The sequence below is a fragment of the Rattus norvegicus genome, chromosome 17 (genome assembly GCF_036323735.1).
Source record: "Rattus norvegicus strain BN/NHsdMcwi chromosome 17, GRCr8, whole genome shotgun sequence".
NCBI lineage: Eukaryota > Metazoa > Chordata > Mammalia > Rodentia > Muridae > Rattus > Rattus norvegicus.
In genome coordinates, this window is record NC_086035.1 from 37,882,647 (window position 1) to 37,901,754 (window position 19,108).

At 37.3% G+C, this 19,108-nt stretch overlaps 1 protein-coding gene across 1 annotated transcript; it reads right to left on the minus strand.

Moving 5' to 3' along the window:
- Positions 1-976: 976 nt before the first annotated feature.
- On the minus strand, positions 977-5,821 carry Prl6a1 (prolactin family 6, subfamily A, member 1). Its single transcript, NM_022176.2, has 5 exons — positions 5,486-5,821; positions 4,133-4,311; positions 3,258-3,371; positions 2,095-2,274; positions 977-1,319 (listed from the first exon to the last, which is right to left on the minus strand). The coding sequence occupies exons 1-5, from the start codon at positions 5,523-5,525 to the stop codon at positions 1,128-1,130; spliced, it is 705 nt and encodes a 234-aa protein (NP_071512.2). The 5' UTR covers positions 5,526-5,821; the 3' UTR covers positions 977-1,127.
- Positions 5,822-19,108: the final 13,287 nt, after the last annotated feature.

Below are 19,108 nucleotides of genomic sequence, written 5' to 3' on the forward strand. Positions count from 1 at the left end.
TACATATTCAAGTTCTAAACTAGAGCATAGAGGAATGCTTAGAAAAAACAGAAAAAAAAACTTTAATGAGAACTGAGCTAAATTTTTAATTGTGGCTAGTATACACAAAGGTTGATTTGTATTCAGTCTTCCAGTCTTTGTTACAGTGAGTTACGGTATATATCATATTTTACTTTCTGATCCATTATAAGTCTCTATGAACAGGAAAGGAAAGGAAGTGGTTGAGATTACTGAAAAGTTTCAGTAGTGTTTGAGTGACCTGTATTTTGAAGCTTAAAAATTCCCAATTCAATTTGAGTCTCATGCTCCAGTTGAATAAGGAAATATTAGTGGGATACTATTCTATTTCTACTAATCTACCATCCTACCTGAAGAATATTAAATGAATGCATATTTAGTGGTAGAAAAATGAAAACAAATGTTATAGAGACTGATTATTTCGGTTGTCTTTGATAATTGACTTGAGTCACAAGAAGACAAGCAGAATGTATTAAATAATTTGACAGAGATGAAATTGAAACTAAACCAAATAAGCCTTGCTAGATCCAGAGTAAAACATACATGGGAACAGCCTAAAATAAATTTCAGAAGAAAAGTAAGGATACAGGAGACACACATATTTTAACAGCTAACACTTTTTGCACTGTTTGTAAGTTTAATGGCATTTGAGCATAATAATGTTCCATAATATTTTACTGTTTATCATTTCACATGAAAATTGTGCCACAAAAACTACATGTCTTTCTGAAAGTATCTGGAGCTTCCTTATTCTTCGTAGTACAGAGATATTGTTTAATTGTCAGTGGTTTAATGAAGTGACCCATAGTGATTTGCTGTGATTCTTCCTAAATTGTAAATTGCTTTATTTGCAATCAGACCTCTGGTATAGTGATGTTTTGATACCTGAATCTCTATGTTAGTGATATATTTGTTTATTTGTATTACAAGGAAAAAATGAGATATTGACAAACTTGGATTTTAGACATTAATATGTTTAAAGAGTCCATTTTATTTCTAATGAAGGATTCTTCACATAAAAACATTCATCCAAAGTTAAAAATTTAAAATTGGTTAAAACTAGAAAGATTAAACACAATCATTCTAAAGTAAATTGGATGGTTGTGAGATTAGCAATCTCTATTATAGATAAGTCTACACTTCAGTAGTCTGACTTTTGAGTCAAATTTCCGTGAATCCTGGAGCAAGCACTGGAATAAGTTTGTAAAAGCAAAATGGCGACGTTCTTCATCAGGTGACCGCAAGTATGCCAGTTCATTCCACATAGGGAATCTCTCATTTTCTGGGGATCCAGGTTGAATCTAATCACCAAAAGATATTCATTTATTATTTATCATTATTTACTTGCTGCTTTTCCTTTTAAATTTTGAGAGAACTCTTGGGATAAAATTAGAATTATAAGATCTTAGACAAAGTGATAAATTCTAATGTATCAATGCCAAAGTAGTATGAATGCATTAGCAATGAAAATTCTTTAAGAGAGATCCTTGAATATATTTTCTGAATACAGTAGATACCAGATTAAGAGTATTTTAAAATATAAAGCAAATAGAGAGTCAGTTGCATACTACTTGCCTTATATAGATGAGTTTTAGAAAGGGACAAGGTAGGACCTAGTCTCAGGTCTCTCACATGGGAATTTAAACATGCCCTCAGTATTGGTCTGGATGATACTTTACTGAGCCTTCCCTGTTCTACTTTTCAACAAGTCTATTGTCCACATAATTGAATGGAATCCCCAGACATAATGAGAACTGCACCTAATATCTTCAGGTACAAATAGTCCAGGGATTGTTTGGACAAGTAGATGTGGTGATGTTGTCAGGATTCTTTCTCTTGCCAATGGAAGGGAGTTGTTCAAAAGAAAATAAAGAGAGATTCCTGAGGTGTAAAATACTCAGAAAAGCAGCATTGAGATGGACTACATTACCAGGGATGATTTACTGAAGAGACCATCGAGCATAATGGATGACTATATATTTTATAAGTAAAATAAGGTAGGTCTGCATTCATTCCTTACTACATTGGTCACCTCTATGATGAATGAAAAAAGCAATGGGATATAAAGCTGCATACCTTGTTGAGTATACCTTTAAGAACATCCATAAGTTCTTTGATTTTTTCTTCAATGTTTTTGGCTCTTGATATAATCTCATCAGGGGGTTCCTCCATATGACTCATTTCATTTGCTATATGATATAGAGAGAATGTCCAAGTTTCCAACATACCAATCATCTCTTTCACCAGGAATACACCCTAAACACCAATAATTAAACAACTGTATCAAGATTGATGAAATATAGCAGAGTTAGCCCATGTGGTATATTTTCAAAGAAACCAAACTTAGCATCTACTTATTACATTTATTTGAAAAATATAGATATTCTTTGTTATGAAAACCTCAAAGTGTAGTTCTTTGTCTATAGTTTGAGTTAGTCATACTAAATATGTGTGATTTGACTAAATACTTTTTCTAATGATAATATGTTTGACAATATGTTTGTTACTCTATGAAGTCCTACCATCTGTTCTCTTGGTGAAATCAGTAGTGTTTGATTTTTTTTTTTTGGTTTGTGTGTGTGTGTGATTGTTTCTCCACAGAAAACTCTAAGCAGATAGTCAGGTCCTATGACTCTCATAAATCAGATGTCAGCACTGCTCTTCAATGGCAAGTGGCCTAAGTGACTTTTCCAGTAGTATTCTTTTATAGAAGCATTCACTATAGTAAAATATCATATTATTAATTGATGCACTCATTTGTGATTTTTCATTTGCTTTAAGAAGCTGGCTGAAATCTTCAAGGAAGACAGGCCTTCATTTATTTGCCTTTCAAGGCTACTATAAAATAGCCACTTGCCTCTTGATGAGTAGCCAATGTGTGACTATATGCAGGTGAAGAACAATGAAAGAGCATTGGTTTTAGTGAGTGAATGATGGAAAGCAGAAGAGATTTTATCTCCAAGTGTGTACTCAATACCAAGGTCACATGGGAAACTAATCTCTTGATAAAATGCTCTAGTGCTGTTACATCATAGTCTTTCCTTTGGCAATGAAAACAAATCCTCAGCTGGATTCCATTGATCCATGGTGTCCACCATTTTGCCATTCTGAATAATCCCCCTTCCTTCTGCATGTGTGATTGAAACTATTTTATCACATATAATCACCTCCAGCAGAGCAGAGCAAAGCCAGTGTGAACTGCTTGGATTTTCAGCTTAAAGGATATACTATAGACTCACCAGCCTCTGTTGGGTTCCTTCTTTAGACACTGCAATAGTAAATGGTGATCGGTGGCAGGCAGTAAGGTCTCTTTCAGGGAACCACCTGCCTGGTTTATATAGCACATCCTCCAGCTAGTTAAAAAAAATCTTAATTAGAACATGAGTAAATTAATACATAACAATCACAGCAGAAAATTGATTCATTTGTTAAAGTTATTTTTATTTGATCTGTGTGTGCTTGTGCACATGCAGGCACATGTGCACACAGGCAGGTTTTTGTAAGTGAATCAGAATGTCATCAAGTAGTAGTACCAATGTGGAGATGAAAAGCTTTGTTCAGATTTTTGGTCCTTTTTCTCTATCTTTTTCATGACACCTTGTCTCTTTTTGTCTGCCACAGCATACATCAAGCTAGCAAGAATGGCAATGCCAGAGATTAGCCTGTTACAACATTCCATCTCACTGTAGGAGAGCTGACCTTTTATAAGTGTGTTGTCAACTCTATTTTCTATGGATTACAGGAATCCTGAAGTCTTCAAACCTGCATTGCAACACTTTACTACCTCTCTAGCACTCACTAGCTGTATAATTTTTGAAAAACAAGTACTGCAAAAAAAAGTGTGAGCAGAAAAATTAAGAAACTGATCTTTTCATCAATTGTTTCTATATTAATTCTGTAGTCATTCCCCACTACACTCTCAGCTAGCCTCCCTAAGAATATTCCCACTTACTATTTCAAGAGCCTCTTCCTTGATTGTTATCCTTGTCAATTAAGGATGCTTTCTATTAGGGATGACATATATCATTTAAATCTGCTATAGCATGTTTCCTAATAAACAACAGAGCTCTACAATATCTGGCTTGGAGATAGAAAGCCAAAGTGAGGTACTTACAAATACACTGTTCATTTCTGCAATGAGCTCAGTGACATTATGAGCTAGAATGATGGCATGATCAAGCAGGCCATGTAGAGACATCTCACCACGCCCAGCCCCACTGGCATGCCTGGGCACAGAGGCCACATTCTCCCACAGAAGGATGTTTGACATCAACAGCATCAGGAGTGTCCCTGCTATACAGAAACAGGAGCTAGGATGAGATTCTATTCTTTGAGGTTATCAAGGATATTATAAACTCTGCCCAGTGTCTTTGAACAGCTGTCATGGTAAATAAACATCTACCACTGAAAGATTCGATTAATTAAATTATATGGTTATATAGAAAAGTTGGTATTGGTCAAATTTTTGGATTGCTATCAAAAATAACACTGATTTTTTTTAACATTTTGAATTCAGTTCTTAGTGACGTTCTTATTTACCTGTGTACTATTTTCTTGTTTATTAATTCACAGAAACAAAATTCAAAACGCAAAATGAATACCATGTGAGATTAAGATACATAAGGTACATAAACCAAATAGCAATGTAGAAAAACAAAGAAGCTTTTTCTGCGATAAACGATAAAGAATACTAGAGCCACTTTATATTTCCCAGAAAACAGAAAAAGTCCAATCATCCAGGGTGGAGCTTCCAACCAGAATGCCAAAGTTTCATTTTGCCCAGGGTGAGATCCTAATTGCCCATGGTCATATGATTGAGAATCTATTTGTGCAGTGTAGCCTCTGGCCCTTGTATATGGATGGCCATTTCTTCAGCAATCTGTTCTTCCTCCTTGAATCTCTCTCTGTTCATTTTTTACTTCTCATTGGTTTTCATGTTGTTTTTGCTGTGTTGTCATTTGTTTTGTCTCTTTTGCCCCTCCATGTGGCTGCTCCCACCACTTGACTTCTTCATATCCAACCAGGTAGAGAGTGATGGCAGCTGAAGTGACATTCTACCCCTGTTTCTTCTGTCCTATCTTGCAGGAGGCATTAGATGCAGCATTCACTTCCTTTGTCACTGTCACCACTTCACTGGCAAAAATCAAACAATGCTGATCTCTGTCTTTAAGTTTTCTCTAGATTATTTCTTTTGACCTTTGTTTACTTTAATTTGATACTTTGGTCTCTTCTATTGTCCTAACTTGTGAAGTAGGGCCTGATTTTGGTTTCCATCCCACTGCATCAGGGAAACTTGATCACACGCCATCTTTCATCGTTTTCCCTGCATTCTCTGACCTAAGGCCTCTTTTTTCCTCTTTCTCTTCTCACTGCTACAACCTCCAGATTCTTCCCACCGTCCTCCCCTTTGTCATCTAACAAGAGGCTGCTTTTTGTTCCCTTCCAGGATGAAATACTTTGCACATACCTTCCATTTTCTTTGACATTCTCAACCAGCTCTTCACCATTTATCTTCCCTCGCTAATTCATGGACATAATCTTCTCAGTGCTTCTCGATTCAGAGACACATTGTCTTAATCTTCTTCTGACATGGGATATCTTTGGAGTTGGATTCCTTCATGCAGCTGAGGCTATGGGTCTTCAAACAGAACCACAACTGCTGGCCAGAAACAGTGAAGAGAACCTGAACCTGGAGGACAAGCCGCTAGAGTGCCCTTCTTTCTAGTCTTTTAAAATCACTCACCACTTACATTTTGATATGCTGATCTTCATTGCTCTGATTCTCTAAGACACTGTCTCTAACTCAGCACACAGGGTTTGCATTTTGACCGGGACAACACAATTTATTCATGTGTTATTTCTTCATGCCTTACAAAAGTAAACACATGATTTCCTATTGCTTCATAGTAAGCATGATGAGAATGAGTCATGAAAGGATGACTGTACTGTATGCTGGATTTGCTAACTCCCTATAATTCCATGGTCTGCTCTTTTGCCAAAGATTCAGATCGAGTTTTCTGTGAACTCGAGCTTTACAATAACTTGAGAGTAAGTCTATGTAATATTATCAAACTGTCCTGGTGAAAAGGACATGTGACTTACAAAGTTATGTGACTTTGTTAACCCGTACTAATAGATTCTGGGAGGATGAAAGCCAGAACTATAGACTCTCTACCCCACCTACATGTGCCTTACACATCTATGTTCTCTTAAGTACCTGTGTAGCAGATCACCCATCTATGGTGCTGAGACTGTATTGCAGATGTTGCTGCTTTTAAAGCACCAACTATACCTTTGATCACATGACCACAGAAGCCCTAGTAGCCTTCATTTTTCTACATTATTTTTTACTCCATCAAACAATCATTTTTAAACTTTTGAAATTTATCAATGTTGGATTCCTTCCAAATTTACTAATCCAACATACAGTCAGAGAGACAGACCTCTGGCATACCAACAGTTTCACTCTAACGACAAAAGAAGCATTTAATATTTTACAAGTAAGTTAAAATCACATTTTATATTACTTGATACTACTCCTAAATAACTTTTGAAATTAAATAAATGTGATTTTCAGAAATCTGAATTCCACAAAATTTTCACAATTCATTAGTTGACTGGGCTGTCCAGTTCGCCAAAGCCAAACTCTCTTTTTATAATCCAGAACTGCAATTACAAGCTTCAACCACCTCAGGAGACTTTCACCATCCTTTCGCTTCCTTTAGTTTAAGTAAGATGATGATTCATCTTAATAATTTTGACTCACATTGAGGAGCAAAAGAAATAATATCCTTAAAAACTGACCTAAAAAATGCAAATCAAAACAACCCTGAGATTTCACCTCACACCAGTGAGAATGGCTAAGATCAAAAACTCAGGTGACAGCACATGCTGGCGAGGATGTGGAGAAAGAGGAACACTCCTCCATTGTTGGTGGGATTGCAGACTGGTAAAACCATTCTGGAAATCAGTCTGGAGGTTCCTCAGAAAATTGGACATTGAACTGCCTGAGGATCCAGCTATACCTCTCTTGGGCATATACCCAAAAGATGCCTCAACATATAAAAGAGACACGTGCTCCACTATGTTCATCGCAGCCTTATTTATAATAGCCAGAAAATGGAAAGAACCCAGATGCCCTTCAACAGAGGAATGGATACAGAAAATGTGGTACATCTACACAATGGTATATTACTCAGCTATCAAAAACAACGAGTTTATGAAATTCGTAGGCAAATGGTTGGAACTGGAAAATATCATCCTGAGTGAGCTAACCCAATCACAGAAAGACATACATGGTATGCACTCATTGATAAGTGGCTTTTAGCCCAAATGCTTGAATTACCCTAGATCCCTAGAACAAACGAAACTCAAGACGGATGATCAAAATGTGAATGCTTCACTCCTTCTTTAAATGAGGAAAAAGAATACCCTTGGCAGGGAAGGGAGAGGCAAAGATTAAAACAGAGACTGAAGGAACACCCATTCAGAGCCTGCCCCACATGTGGCCCATACATATACAGCCACCCAATTAGACAAGATGGATGAAGCAAAGAAGTGCAGACCGACAGGAGCCGGATGTAGATCGCTCCTGAGAGACACAGCCAGAATACAGCAAATACAGAGGCGAATGCCAGCAACAAACCACTGAACTGAGAATAGGTCCCCCGTTGAAGGAATCAGAGAAAGAACTGGAAGAGCTTGAAGGGGCTCGAGACCCCAAAAGTACAACAATGTCAAGCAACCAGAGCTTCCAGGGACTAAGCCACTACCTAAATACTATACATGGTCTGACCCTGGACTCTGTCCCCATAGGTAGCAATGAATATCCTAGTAAGAGCACCAGTGGAAGTGGAAGCCCTGGGTCCTGCTAAGACTGAACCCCCAGTGAACTAGACTATGGGGGGAGGGCGGCAATGGGGGGAGGGTTGGGAGGGGAACACCCATAAGGAAGGGGAGGGGGGAGGGGGATGTTTGCCCGGAAACCGGGAAAGGGAATAACACTTGAAATGTATATAAGAAATACTCAAGTTAATTAAAAAAAAAAAAAACTGACCTAAAATGGTCTACTTTGCTCCTGAGCAGGTCCTTTCTAGATTATGATTTTTTCCTTAGCCTTCTCAATGTAATATATCTATTAACACCAGGTACACAAGATAGAACTCTAAGAAAGAATCTCAACAAATAACATTGGAGAAACAATAAATGTATAATATTTACATTTAAGAGCATTAGTGAGATCTTACGTACAGAAGCAAGGTTGTCACAAAGACAGCATCTTGAAAAATGTCCACGTCTGTGGGCCATGCAGGAATGCTGCTGCACTGGAGTCTTCATCTCAGTTTGCTGTTTACCATCTATATACTCTGGCAGATTGCCCCCAGGCCACACACTACTAGAACGGGAAGGAAGTAAGTTATAAAACCCAATTACTTTATTGGAATAGGTTTCAATTACTGTCTTGCTTCAGGGAATGTTACCAATGTCACCACTATTGTAGACCTGCTGTGTCTAAATGCTTCTGCCATTTATACTGTATGACTTCAAAGTATGAACTTACTTCTACATCTATAAAGCCAGAGACTTCTCGACTCCATTATGAGGATTGATAACCCTTCCAGAGCAGATGTAAATTGTTCTTCACCACATCCCCCCATCTCCTCAGATTCTTGCATTTTTTCTGTAACATTTTTCATGTTTTCTGCTTCAGAAGAAGGTAAGATATGTACATTAATTTTAATAAATATTAGGATACTGTGTCACAGCAGCAGTCATTTATTCTCAACAATTTAACTGGCCATCTCATTTTGTCTTATAACATCTGACTACCGTAAAGATTCTCTCTGTGCAAACTAGGCCTAAAGAAAAATAATTAGACAGCAATTTGTTGGACACATTGCACGCATGTAACAAGGTGAATGATTTCTTAGTGTTGTCTGTAACCACAGAAAATCATTGTCCACATTTAGTCAAATCCAACCACTTCATCTCCATTTATCTTACTAAGGTAAGTTCTCCATCTGCTGTAGTTTGTATAGTCTAAAATGTTTTGTCTGTAAGGTTTTGCAACAAATTAGGGGATTCTACATTTATATATTCTCCAAATATTTTAATAGGGTTTCCAGGTCTCATTAAATGCTCTCTCGCATATTGGACATTTGCATCTCTCTATAAGTGTGTGCCTTGTAAGTTCACACTCCTGAAAACTCCTTCCTGCAAAGTAGAGTGTGCAGTCGGAATCACTGGTTCATCTTTGACTCCTAGAGATGCTTCTTCTCGCTTTTTTTTTAATTTTTGGTTTAAAGCTTTTATTACTTTTACAGAAAGTGCAGGTTAAATTCCCAATTATCATATGACATTTTACAAGGAGCTGTAAGTCTAGTTTCCAGAGATCCTATGCTGTCTAGTAAATTCTTTTCTCTCCATCTTTATTAAGCTGGGTATTTCTTATTTACATTTCAATTGTTATTCCCTTTCCTGGTTTCCTGGCCAACATCCCCATAACCCCTTCCCCTCCCCTTCTACATGGGTGTACCCCCTATCCTCCCCCCACGACTGCCCTACCCCCAACAATCACACTCACTGGGGGTTCAATCTTGGGAGGACCAAGGGCTTCCCCTTCCATTGGGGCCCTTACTAGGCTATTCATTGCTACCTATGAGGTCAGAGTCCAGGGTCAGTCCATGTATAGTCTTTAGGTAGTGACTTAGTCCCCGTAAGCTCTAGTTGGTTGGCACTGTTGTTCATATGGGGGCTCAAGCGCCTTCAAGCTCTTTCAGTTCTTTCTCTGATTCCTTCCACAGGGGTCCCGTTCTCAGTTCAGTGGTTTGCTGCTGTCATTCACCTATGTGTTTGTCATATTCTGGCTGTATCTCTCAGGAGAGATCTACATCCGGTTCCTGTCAGTCTGCACTTCTTTGCTTCATCCATCTTATCTAGTTTGGTGACTGTATATGTATGGGCCACACATTGGGCAGGTTCTGAATGGGTGTCCTTCAGTCTCTGTTCTAAACTTTATCTTGATTTTGTTGTTGTTGTTGTTGTTGTTGTTGTTGTTGTTGTTGTTGTTGTCCTGAGAGGCAGCATACAGTCCTTTGCCTCTACTTTCTTCCAGTATTCTGGCTGGATCACAGCATTGACTTTGGCACATCTGTATTCAGACACATTTGAAACTACTGTTGAACAGATATTTTGGTGATATGAAAGTTTAGATATTTTGTGTGCAGCAAGTATTCACATGCTTAGTTTTGTATTTAGCCCATTGGATTCCTTTCTTTATATTTTGATTCACTCTTTGTTATCTGGGCTGTGAGAGACATAGTAATTCATTTTTGGTGGCATTGCCATATCACATGATATGAGATGATTTATCTCAACTATCTGGAGTTGGAAAGGCAGTTGGGATCCAGTACTCTTACAAATTGTGTAATTCAGGTCCAAAGAAGGTTAGAAAACTTACCTGCTTACATTTATATTTGAACAAATTTTATTACTTGTCCTGTGATATTTATGACCCCAGAAATCAATATACCTACATTATACAAAGGGTTCTGTTAAGATAATTCTAAAGTGCTGTATATATCATTATAAATATTCATGTGTCACTTTGCTTACTAGTTTTTCTTCTATACTACTGACTAATGAATGATGCCCAAAACAATTCCCTTACAGATTCATATACCTAATTTCCTTCGAAGCCTGAAGAGATAATGCCAGTAGTCCCAGTGACTAACACTGTGTAAGGCCAGAGACCTGGGTTCTAAATGGAATTGTCATGGTGTCTATTCCTGAAATATGCAGTGGTCTGATAGGAGACTGTTCAGAAGACCTTAGGATTCATGGTTGGGAACAATAATCACAAATCATCTTTACATACAAATAAAGTTTTGCTACATCCCAATGTAAGACCCCTGGAGTGGGGAGACCTTCACTCAAGTCTCAGGATGACACCACCTCCCAAGAACTCACAAGAGACTGATCTTGATGCAATCAACAAGAGGTTTATTGAAAGGGATGACAGAAACCAGTGCACTGGGGTCAAGACTCGTATCCCATACAGGGGTAGAGGAGTGCGACACCGAATGGTTGGAAGAAGGGGTATTTAAAGGAAAAACCATACCGAATCACAAGAAAGAACCTACTGTTTCTCATGATTGTTCTTTAAGATTTTAATCTAACTTTATGGTTAACCAGTTCCTGCTATTATGGTCAGCTGCTATTATGGTCAGGGGCTATTATTGTAAACTAGTTTCTGGAACAAAGTGGCTTAACCACCTGGTGCAATTACTCTTTCTGTGATCAGCTAGTTTCTGGAACAGTCAGTTCCAGGGCCTGCTTTGGCTTCAACTTTTGTCTATGGGGCAATTTTATACTTTTTCCTTTCACCACCTGATATTCACACTTGAAAACACTCTCACTTTTGCAAGTAGGCCTCCTTACTTCAAATGGAACCTTGGAAAGAAAGCTCCATTAAACAGCACAGATTACCAGACCAAAACTTTCACTGAAGCGATTCTTGTTTATGTGATACGATTAACTTCACTCTAAATATCAACCAGAAAATCAACATGTTCCTTGAATCTTTATTAATAGGTGACCAATGTACATTCAGGTGCCTGAGACTTTTTCTTTGAAAGACTTATTGCACTATAAAATTAATCTTATTTTCATATCTAGTGTAAATCATGTGAATATTTTTATGTTTTTCTTTTGGTTTGTGTTTTTAAGTTTGTTTGTTTAATGGAACCTTTTGATATTAAGATAGTCTGGAACTCAAAACATAACTAGTCTTATCTCAAATGTATCATGGTATTTCTCCTTAAAACTCTGGAAATCTAGAGTTTCAGGGATGACCCATACCTACCTTGTATGAAAATATATTGGATAGTCTTTTGGGACACCAATGGGAGGAGAAGCCCTTGGTCCTGCCAAGGCTGAACACCCCAGCGTAGGGGAATGTCAGGACAGGGAGGTGGGAAGGGGGAGTGGTTTGGGAGGGGGGATCACCCTTTTAGAAGAAGTGAGAGAGGGATTAGATAGGGGAATTATGGAAGAGAAATCAGAAAACAGAATAACATTTGAAATGTAAATAAAAAATATCCAATAAAGATAGTAATAATAAAAACGAAAATATATTTGAGATCATTTTGGATTTCAAAGGAATAGCCTTCCTATTTCTTTGCCTTCCATTTTCCTCTTTTGATCTCACTTCTCTCCCCTTTAAGAGGAAGCCCTTTAAAATAGCCATTTCTATTCTCAATAAATATGTTTCTTACTCAAAATCCCCATAAATTTAAGAAAGTAGTAGAGAAATATTGTGTTTCGATGCAAGTTCTATGACTGTGAATATTTGGTAGGACTTCATGAATAAAACTAGATATGTTTTTTCAAATCCTAGAAATATGCTTAGATCACTGTATTCAGGATGTAGTGAATTTTTAAGCATTTACTGAACAATTATTCATAACAGGTATCCATTCAAAGGAAAAGAGTTTGAGTAATTAGAAAATTCTTTTTCAGATCAATGTGAAATGAAGCACACATCTAACGTTCCACTTCTACTGTGACACAATGATGGTAATCATTTAGGAGGGCTGTAAATCCTGATAGACAGGATAAAAGTTGGATTGGCAATCCAAAGGAACACCCTGTAGTCTGAGTTAGCACAGAAAATGAGGCTCACCTTTTGCTTGAGTTCTGACTGGACATTACCTGAACCACCTTTCCCAACACCTGCTTTCCCTGAGTCTCTAGCAGGCGAATCTGTTGATTCTTTTCTTCAGAGCACAGGTCACCTGCTCATCTGCTTCAGTGTCCATATGTCCTGTTTGTGTTCTGTTTCTTTTCCAGTAAGAATATACGTCTAACAAGTTCAGCCCGTTTATTGTTTTTACTCATCAGTTTGGTACTAAAATCTGTGTAAGTGAAGTGCCTGAGCAAGTGTACAAGGAAATACCCTGTTACTAGGCAGCTAAGAGCCTGACTTGTTAAATTTGAAGATTCTGTAGGTTACTGGTGATTATTGATGAAATATTGATCATTTAATCTGAGAGGTTTGAAATACTTTTCTTTTCACTTTCTCACCATGACCATGAACTCCACTTGAAAACAAAAGTAACATCAATTGTGCTAATCAGGTGAACCATTTGTGTACTGGCTAGTTTTGTATGTTAACTTGAAACAAGCTGGAGTTATTACAGAAATGGAGCCTCAGTTGAGGAGATTCCTTCATGAGACCTAGCTGTAAGGCATTTTCCCAATTAGTGTTCAAGGGAGAAGGACCCAGCCCATTGTGGGTGGTGCCATCCCTGTGCTAGTGGTCTTGGGTTCTACAAGAGAGCAAGCTGTGCAAGCCAGGGGAAGCAAGCCAGTAAGTAACAACCTTCCATGGCTTCTGCATCAGCTCCAGTTTCCTGACCTGCTTGAGTTCCAGTCCTGACTTCCTTTGGTGATGAACAGCAGTGTGGAAGTGTAAGCTGAATAAACCTTTTCTTACCCAACTTGCTTCTTGGTCGTGATGCTTGTGCAGGAATAGAAACCCTGACTAAGACACATCCCTTAACTCCCACTGTTGGAAGTCCTACAGGAACATCAAGCTACACAATCCTAACTTAAATACAGAGAACCTAGCACAAACCCATACAGTTTCCATATTTATTTTGCTTCTTTATTAAGTAATTTATTTATTTATTCACTTTGCATCCCAATGTTAGTCACTTCCCCCAGTGGTCCCCTCCTAGGTCCTTTCCCTATTTCCCCCTCTTCTTCTCTGAGAAGTGGGTAGATCCTTCCTGAGTATCATTCCTTCTCAACCATCCATCCAACCCTATTCCTCCATCCTCCTCAACTCTACCCCCTATCCCCTACATGCCAGTCACTGCAGGGATAGACACATCCTCTCTCACTCAGGCCAGACAAGGTAGCCCAGTTGCAGGAAGGAAAGTCACAAGCAAGCAACAAATTCAGGGACAGCTCCTGCTCCTGAGTCCATATTTCTTCCTGTGGTCTCTGTAAGCCCCTCTAATCCCTGCTTAGTTGCTTTTGTGAGCCTCTTGCAAAAATCTTTCCTTTCCTCTCTGGCTTCCGGGTTCTATTGATTTCACCTAGTGTTTGCTGTAGTTCTCTGTATCTTCAAGCATTAGTTGCTAGATGACAGATCTTTGACTTTTTTTTGGGGGGGGTACTATCCTGGGTTTTTGGGTTGTCCTGCCTCTGGTTCCAGGCAGGGTCAGGCTTGGGTTCACTGTAGTGTTGTGGGCCTAAACTTGGACAACTGGTTGGCCATTCCCATGAGCTTTACGACACCGTGACCCCAGTACATCTTACAGGAGGACAGTTTATAGGTCAAAGGTTTTGTGACAGGGTTTATGAACAGTCCCACGAGTACTACCAGTCCCACTTCAGGGAGAGTTTCCCGGTTAAACAAGATAACCAGTTTAGGCACTGTATCTCCCTTTTACTAGGAGACTTTGTTAGCTAGGGTCAATCCCTTGCTAACTAAAATCATTCCTGTGGATTCCAGGAAGGTTCCACTACACTAGAATTCTACATTCTCCACATGTTCTCCAATTCCAGTTGTCTTTTCCATTTCTCTCTCCTTCTTTCCTTCCTAAAGACCTCAGATCCTTCCTGTTTCCATCCCCACCAACCCCAGTCCATCTCTCAAATATATTCTATTTCTCCTTCCCAGAGAGATCCACATGGCCCTACCCTTACCCTAGCCCTCCTCATTCCATAAGTTCTCTGCATCTGTATACTGTAGCATGATTATCCTTCACTTATATGCTAATATCCATATTTAAGAGAGTACATGTCAGGTTGTCTCTGGGTTTCCTTTACCTCACTCAATAGTTTTCTGCAAAATTGACCATATACTTAGGCACAAAGTAAGTGTCAATACATACAATAAAATTGAAATAACCCCTCTGTAGCCTGTCAGACCATAGAGTAAAGTTGGATTTCAACAAAAACAAAATTAAAAAAACAAAAAAGCAAATAACAACAACAAAAAAAGCAAACCAAACACACACACACGCACACACACACAAAACAAAAATAAAAAAACAAAACAAACAAAAAACAGAAAATCTTCAGACTCATGGATACTCAACTGCTGTCCACTTAATGGGCAAAAGAAAGATTTATTAGAGTTCAGTGAAGAAGAGTGCACGCCATACCCAAACTCATATGGGGCAACAGAAAATGATCAAACTTTCAGTGAAATCAATGAAATTATATATTATATATAATATATATTATATACAAGGTATCAGTTAAGCAGGTGTTGGTTCTTGGAGAAAAATCAACTAGACAGACAAACTCTTATCTGGACTAAAGACAAAGAAAATATATCCCAATTAATAAATTTTGAAATAGAGTGCATAGCAACAGACAGCAAGGAAATCCAAAGAATCATTAGGAAGTGTTTTGAAAACCTGTACTCTACAAAATTAGAAAATGTTAAAGAAATTTATATCTTTCTTAATAGATACAACTTAGCAAAGTTAAGTCAAAATCACACACATAATTTAAATAGACCTATAACCTCCAAGGAAATAGAAGCAATCGTTATAAGTCTCCCAACAAAATAAAGCCCAGGGCCTACTAGATTTAGCATAGAATTCTGTCAAACTTTCAAAGAAGTGCTGACATTAATACTCCTCAGAATTATTTAACAAAATAGAAACAGAGGAACATTACCAAATTCATTTTAGCAGACCATACTTAATCAGGGACACAAACCACACAAAGATTGAACAAAACAGAGAATTACAGATCAATTTCCCTCCCAAACATAGATGCTAAATAAAATACTCAAAGAGAAAATCCAAGAACGCATCAAAAGGGGTCATCCATCATGATGAAATAGGTTTCATCGGAGAGATGCAGTGATGGTTCAACATATGAATATATTTCCATATAATCCATCATATAAACAAATCAAAACAAAAACCCCATAGGGTTATTTCATTAGATGCTGAAAAAAGACTTTGACAAAGTCCAACACCCCTTCATGATAAAAGTTTTGGAGAGATTAGGCATAAAAGGGACATACCTAGATGTAACAAAGGCAACTTAGAGCAATTTGATAGCCAACATCTAATTAAATGGAGAAAACACCACAAAGTTATTGTGTTCAAATTTGTGTCTTCCTTCTCATAGTCTAAGGTTTATAAAGTCAGTAATCTTTGTCTTTGCTCATAAGCATGAATTGAGTACTTGTTAAGTACAAGTGACATTATATAGACTAAGAAGGTTGTGGTGTGTGTGTGTGTGTGTGTGTGTGTGTGTGTGTGTGTGTGTGTAAGAGCAATTAAAGAAATAATATGCTCTGTGACAGAAACTAGAAATTATAGGACAAATTTAAAAGACAATCAAGTGGAGAAGGGTCAGGAACCGAAAGATAAGAAGTATACAATATATATTCAAAAATGGTTATATATTAGTATAGATATTAAAATATTGTATAAAACTGTAGGATGTATTGGTTCAGTGGTCAATAAGAGCTCATGCAGAGTGACTTAGAAGCTTGGTGATTTAGTGAATATTAGTGATTATCAGTAAAATAATTTGGGGTAATTTTAGAAGGTTATGATAGTTTTTCTTCCCTTTCTTGGCATGTATAAAAATGATATTGACAAATAGCAACTTAAAGCCATTGTGGAAAATGGAATTATTTATTGTAAGATAGTATTGAAAGATTTCCTCTTTTGCTCCTTTAAACTGTATTACTCCTATTTTACTTAGGATAATTTAAAAAGATGATGGCTCTTAGTATTAGATTCCAAGAATCATCTTGAAACAGTTGAGTTGAATATGCTTCCAGGTAACAGCTCATCACTGTGCTAGGTCAGGGCAAGCACAAATGGTAGTAATCTCTGGGCAGAGACTAGAGCCATAACCATTGAGAAATACTGCCTTTCTCACAGAACCTGTGCCTACCTGCCCAGGAGTGGAACAGTATGTTAATATCCATTCCTCCATAAACAATAAGTCAAGAACATACATCCACAAACATGACCACTGGCCATTCTGACTTAGGCAATTTCCCACTTGCAACCCTGTCATATAACTCTAGACCATGTTCATAAGTCAATGGATTCCAAGTGGGCCACCTTAGGAAATGGACTAAATAGCACTTCTTTGGGGGGGAATATTCCAGATCCAAATGATGACAAGCAGGATGAGATAGTGGACAGAATTTGAGAGAATAAAGTCAAACTGATGTTCTGTTTCTTGATAGGTTGGCTGAATCACTGAAAATGTGTGTTTATGTGAGTGATAAAGGGGACAGAATGTGCTGTCTCTGACCAGTATAATATTGTTTCTTATGGCACATGAATATTTTAATAAAATATCTTGATTTTACTTACTTCTGCCATTTGACTGAATAAGATTATTCTGATGATTTCAGGTGCTAAGTCAATGACTATAGGAATAAAAAAATCATGTAAGTATTGAAAAAAATTTTAGTTCATCTAAAATAAATATTTTTCATGGATTTTTTTTATATCTGTTTTTTTTTCATCTAGTTCCAGTTTCCTCCATGTGTTTGATACCTCTCCTTTTACAATTTTTTGTGGGGTCCTAACCTGCTGATTCACTCATGTATATGTTACCTTGGATTCATTGTTTTCTTCACAGAATACTTGTTGATTTATCCCATGCATGTCACTGAATTTGTAAATAGATTATCAAGCCTTACCCTTTTATTTCCTATTAGTCCCCACCCCCAAACCTACAAATCTTCAAATTAGGCTAATGCTTTCATTTTCAGTTCCTATGACATTGTTTTCTTTTTTCAAATTGTGATGATTTCAACTTCTTTATAGAATAAACTAAAACTCTCCAAATTCTATAAATCATCCTCTACAATGGAAAACTAATTCTTACTATATTTGCCCATTATACCATTAATGCATACAAATATGAGTTATCACACATTTGGTTAAAGAGTTTTGTGATTATTTTCTAAATCCTCATCATCCTATCTGTATTGCATATAATATAAAAGCATTCTAGATTAATACCTTTCCTATTTTTATTGAAGTGTAATCAGACCTTCATAACTGCATCAAAAAGTCATAACAGGTACATAAATATAGATAAGTTAAATTATCTTATTGTTGCCGTTGAAACATTTTCTGTCTCTGTAACATCATCTGATATATTAACTTTAATAAGGTAATTTGCATATTCATGAAAACTTTTTTCACAGGTTCACTGAAACTCACAAAATTTTCTTTACTTTTTGTCCTTGTGGTGTCTCCAGACAGAAGTATCTGATTCCAAACAAAAGAAAACTTCAGCCACAGTAAGTAATACAGTTTACTTATAAAAATTCTGTGTCACTATTTTTCATTTGCCCTTATGTTAAAATTCTGAGAAAGCTGCAGGTGTTGATATGCAGAAAGAGGAGAAGGGCAGAAACATCAGTAAGAACAGGTGAGATTTCCCTTCCCTGCTGTGTGACCTTAAAACTGGAGGAGAGCAAGCATCTGACATAACTTGAGCATGAGAGGAATTTTCAGCATCATAGTGACCTGAACATGTGGAATCTGTCTAATATGGTACTAAGGAGGAGGTTGGTTGAAGAAAGTTGTTAGAGAAATATGGAGACAGTTCATATATGTATCCTAATAGGGTTCTGGAATATTTAAAAGTTATGTTACTTAGGAAGAGTGCACTTGTGCAGTTTTTGCCTTTCTTATCATGATACTGAAAATTTGCTTGTAGAAAAGCATTTTCTCTCAAAGCCTATCTCCAAATTTCTATCTTCTTCATAAAACGGATATACTAATTAACCATGATCTTTTGCTTTGCATGTAAATACACCCATCTCGATCTTTTGTTCTAAGGTAACAAGTGTCTTATTATCAAAACAAACAACTAAATTTGGAAAGTTTTCACAGGAATATCATAATACCATAGATCAATAATATATTAAATCTACAAAGGATATATGACATGCTTTTTATTCTAGATATGACTTTTTTATTCTTCTCTCATTCAATACATCCTGACCACAGCTTCCACCTTCTCCATTCCTCAAACTCCCCCTCCCCCAACACCTCCCTATTTCCCCAGATCC

Bases quoted from the DNA above. Each gene is read 5' to 3' on its own strand.
- Prl6a1 (NM_022176.2), bottom strand. From the start codon at position 5,525: ATGGTGAAGAGCTGGTTGAGAATGTCAAAGAAAATGGAAG. The intron at 4,312-5,485 runs GTATGTGCAAAG...GTTTCTGTATAG, and splicing joins AATGTCAAAGAAAATGGAAG to CAGGGACACTCCTGATGCTG. The intron at 3,372-4,132 runs GTAAGTACCTCA...TTTTTTAACTAG, and splicing joins CAGAAATGAACAGTGTATTT to CTGGAGGATGTGCTATATAA.